At 40.4% G+C, this 4,806-nt stretch overlaps 1 protein-coding gene across 1 annotated transcript in view; it reads left to right on the top strand.

The window, feature by feature from the left end:
- abat (4-aminobutyrate aminotransferase) overlaps positions 1 to 4,806 on the top strand; it is a gene marked incomplete at its 5' end in the record, with an annotated part of 22,496 nt that overhangs the window by 14,011 nt on the left and 3,679 nt on the right. Inside the window, 3 exon segments of the mRNA XM_035654657.1 lie at positions 2,292 to 2,459; positions 2,871 to 3,017; positions 3,466 to 3,577. Coding sequence (XP_035510550.1) covers positions 2,292 to 2,459; positions 2,871 to 3,017; positions 3,466 to 3,577 — 427 coding nt within the window.

The raw sequence follows: 4,806 nt of genomic DNA, 5'->3' as shown, positions 1-4,806 counted from the left end.
TTTACTCACAAAGATTTCATGCACAATGCAGTGCAGTCTTCATCAACTGTCCGCTGTCTGTCTCTTTTTCACACCTCTGAGCTGCCGGCCTTCCCGGGGACCCCTGCTCGGTAGAGAGCCAACAACTACAAAAAGCTGAGAGTAATTAATATATATGAGCAGAAGTGCATTTAAGTACAAGTACAATGTAGTAAGTACAATGTACAGACGACAGAATACACACAGAACACAATCCATTCTGGTAACTAAGGTAAAGGCTGCACAGAATCAACAAACACTGAAGTGAGAAATGCAGGCATTTTTTTTCTTAATGCATTGCAGATCTATTCTGTTGTCAAGCATAAACATTCAAGGTTCAATGTTACTTTGTTTGTACAGATAGATATATAGATAGATAGATATATACTTTATTGTTCTTCACAGGACATACATTATTTTTCATAAATTTAATGTACATGAAGTGTGCACTGTGCACCTGTATTATCCAGGATTTTAAAAAAAGTACCCAATCAGGACAAAACAGATTGGGGACATATTAGACCTATCATGGATTCCAAGGCTGCAAGATAGTTATAACATTTTTAGAACACAGATAGAACAAATGTCGATGTCCATGCCTTAGCCTAGGGAATGGAAATCTACCAAAGCACTTGATGAGCCAACCATATACAGGGAGGGAGGGAGCACCACAGACACCAAGGGGCCTGAGGCATCACTTTGAGCCACATGAACTGGTATACAGGGTCATTAATTCCAGTGATGAACCCATCCAGCCAGTCTCTCTGCCCTTGCAAAAGTCAGAGTCTGTATGTTGGTGTTCAGATTATGTAAACCTCTCTAAGACCTTCTATCAATTATCCATTATCATCTACTTATCCAGGGTCTGGTTACATTGACAACAGGTCAAGCAGGACACACCAGACATCCTTCTCCCCAGCAATGCCTTCCAGCTCCTCCTGGGGGATCCTAAGGCATTTTCTGAGATATATAGTCCCTTCTGTGAGCTCTGGGTCTACCCCAGGGTCTCCTCCCTGTAGGACGTGCCCAGAAAACCTCCAGACCTTCAATCAGATGCCCTAACCATCTCAGCTAGGTCCTTTTGGGGCAAAGGAGCAGAGGCTCTACTCTGGGCTCCCTCTGGATGTCTGAGCTCCTCACCCTTTTTCTAAAGCTGAGCCCAGCAACCCTATAACATATTTCAAAGACATAGATCTAGCCCCCATTTGGACACCGATACTGATGCTGGGTCAGGTATAGTCCAGTCATTACAAAAAAAGTCCTTGAAATTCACATTTACAATATATGTTTTGCTTTTGCAGACTCTAGCCCAAAGTGACATACACATGGGATACAATCCAAGTCGTAGTAGTTCAAAGCTTTGAAGATCAGTGCCTCAACACCTAACACACAAGGCTCTGTCCTCTGTTCCACACAAGAGACATAAGGCTCAAAGTGACGGTACAACTAGTTTTTTTTACTTAACTTTAGATTTATTTAGGCTGATTTGTGTATACACACAGTAACAAAGAGATATAGACAATGCATACAAAAATCCTGAATCTCCGACCAGGTTTAGAAAGATAGCATTAAAAAGTGCCTGGCCACCCCAGCTGCCACCCTAGTTTGGTGTCAAATGTTGTCAGATTGAACATATTAATTTAGATTCATTTTAAAAATAGCATGTTAAAAAAAATCCTATTAATTTAATGTTTATGGCCACATTTTGATTTGCTTAAGTTAATCATGATTGATTTCTAATGCCACCTTTAGATATTTATATTCGATGCCTAACTAATGTCCTGCAATAATGTAATGTTTTTGAGTTCAAATATGTTCATTTGGTGGATTTCCCAAGCAAATATTGATATACAGTGTTGCTTGAAAGTATGTCAACCTCCAGAGCATTTTGGAGTTTAATAATCGTGAATCATAATGCAATGGCAATATCAGTCAAAATAATTGCAATATGATGTTTTATCATATCGTGCAGCCCTACCTGAGAGGAAAAGAAATCTCAGAGGACCTCGAGAAGAGGGTAACAGCACATTTTTCTTGGAAAGCGGTTCACAAAGACTAGAAAGGCACTATATAAGTACGGTCCATTTACCATTTACCATTTCCTGGGAGGCACCAGTGTTACTCACCACCCGGTCCGACAAACATCCTTGCAGCTGTAAAAACTGTGGCCTATTAGGTGCATCCCCAGTAAGAACACGAGTCTCGTGATTACTCGTCATGAACACCCTCAGACATGTTCCATGTCTCAGTCTGTTAACCTTTTATCTCCACAGCATGGCTGTGCTTTCCATGTTGATGAAGTCCAGACTGGTGGAGGGAGCACAGGAAAGTTTTGGGCCCATGAGCACTGGGGCATGGATGATCCTGCTGACATTGTCTCTTTCAGCAAGAAGCTTCTGACTGGGGGCTTCTACCACAAGAATGAATTACAGGCTGACAAGGTTTGTGATTTATATAAAATTTCTACAACGAAATTTACGGTACATTTTAGTCACCTTGGTGAAGTTGTAAATGTTGTGTTTCAAATTTGAACACGACAGTCTGAAGCCCTGTTGTGTCCTCTACACTCTATAGTATGAATCTGTTGGACATGCCAAACATACTTGATCTAGTTCTTTGTTTCTTGACTCAGATGTGTTGCCATGATATACAATGACACATATTATAGATGTATTTAAAAGCTTAGGTTTTGATAATGATTTACACGTCGTCAAATGTCAAAACGACTTAATAATAGTGTTACATTACTGTCCTTTGGCTGTCACTTAGATGTGTAAATATGTTAATAAGATCGTTGTCATTTTTTACTTACAGGTGTGTTTGCTTGTGTATCTGTTGTCAACTTTTTTCAGCCATACCGTATCTTTAACACATGGATGGGTGACCCATCAAAGAACTTGCTACTGGCTGAGGTTCTCAATGTGATTCGCAGAGAAAACCTTCTGGAGGAGGTGATGCGTTCTGGGAAAGCCTTGCTAAACGGCCTTTATGAGCTACAGGTAGTGCGTTTGTGTGTGTAGGTGTGCATATGTAATGGTGCAGTTTGTTTTATTAGGTCTAAATTATGGTCGCGAGTGCAGCCTTGGCTTTCTGGCCTCTACCACACACAGTGGACAGCAGAGGACACAGTGGAGAGAAGTATAATGTCAGAAACTACTAAGATTACTGTGAGTGCAGAAAATTAGTAAATCAAGTAATTTATCAAAACACTTGTTTAAGGTAAGACATTACAGTCAAAATCTTTTCTCTTTTTTTCAGCAATGGTCAATTTTGAGATTTTTGACTACGGTATCTTTGCTTCTATAACATGTCTTCTTTCAGACTAGTGGAAAGAAAACATCCAAAATACACATTTGGGTGTTTATTTCACTACACCTTGTCTATTTGCATCTGTATGATGATTTCTCTGAACTTAGTAATGTGAACCACATGTGTCTGGTCCCCCAGGCTCAGTACCCTGGCATATTGAGCCGTGCTCGAGGACAGGGGACCTTCTGTGCCATTGATATCTGTGATGATGCAACACGCAACAGCATCCTGCTCAAGGCCAGAGACAAAGGTATGAAGTACAGCACCACTTATTTGAGGGCTTGCCAATCATTCATTGTGGCACCATCTCATTTTCAGTGGTTTAGGGTGTGATTCTACAATATTGACTTATTGATTGTGTAAATTAAAGATAAGATTAGATAATATTAGAGATGCACATTTTAAACAACCACTTTGACCCTTTGAATGGCTGATCACATTTGATTGTGCCTTATTCCAGCAGTTATAAAACAAACAATCTCAGGATTTGACTGTGCTGCTTTCAATGATCCATATAAACAACACACGAATTCTCTCAGCCACTTACTTTGTATACAAAATGTGTATGATTATTACAAAAGCCATTGTATTACAACTCCTAAAAATGGGTCCGCTTCAATTGCAATTTGCAGTTAACCCTTCCTAAGTCCCACCCCTTTCTGCTTTGTGCTCCAGTCACTTAAATATGATCAAGCCTGCCAGATTGAAAATTAAATTAATTGATGCAATGCGGACTGAACGGCAGCATGGCTATGCCATGGAAGTTAGCCATGGCTGACAAAAGAAGAAAAGTAAAGTACAACCAAGGAGGACAAAGTCTCAAACCTGACGATACTGGGAGCCATTCGATCATGAAAAAAAAATTAACGAACAAGTGGCCCAACGGGAACAAGCTAAACAGAGTAGCTGAGTGCTAAGCTGGCTAATGCAGTGGCTGCAGTGCAGTTTAATGCTGTAGGAAGTTAAGGAATGCAAGGAGGAGGAGAAAGGTTTGGGGGTAGAGCGGGTCGTCCACTAATCAGAAGGTTGGTGGTTTGATCCCCAGCTCCTCCCTGCTGCATGTCGAAGTATCCTTGATCATAGATTCTTAACCCCAAATTGCTCCCAATGCTGTGTGAGAATGCAAGAATGAGTTAGTTTCTGTTCCATGGGCTTTGCCGTCACTGTGAAAGAGCGAATGTGGCATGTAGTGTAAAAGCACTTTGAGTGGTTGGGAAAACTATAAAGGCGCTATACAAATACAGGTTAATTTACCATCTACATATAGTGACACTCTTTTTGTTTTTTTTAAACAGCAACAACCTTTACAGTTGTGCAATTTAAATTGGAAAAAATCCAACAGAGCAATTTCATTTGCTTCTTTAAATGTGAGGGGTCTTGAAGATTCGGTAAAAAGAAAGGCATTATTCTTATTTCAAGTCAAGGCAGATGACCACCCACCTAGAGCCGAAGGATCTGTCCGAGGTTTCTGCCTGTTAA

This window comes from Morone saxatilis, unplaced genomic scaffold (assembly GCF_004916995.1).
Source record: "Morone saxatilis isolate NCDOM2014 unplaced genomic scaffold, NCSU_SB_2.0 Contig14, whole genome shotgun sequence".
In the NCBI taxonomy this organism is placed as follows: Eukaryota; Metazoa; Chordata; class Actinopteri; family Moronidae; genus Morone; species Morone saxatilis.
This window is presented reverse-complemented; position numbering and strand designations above follow the sequence as displayed.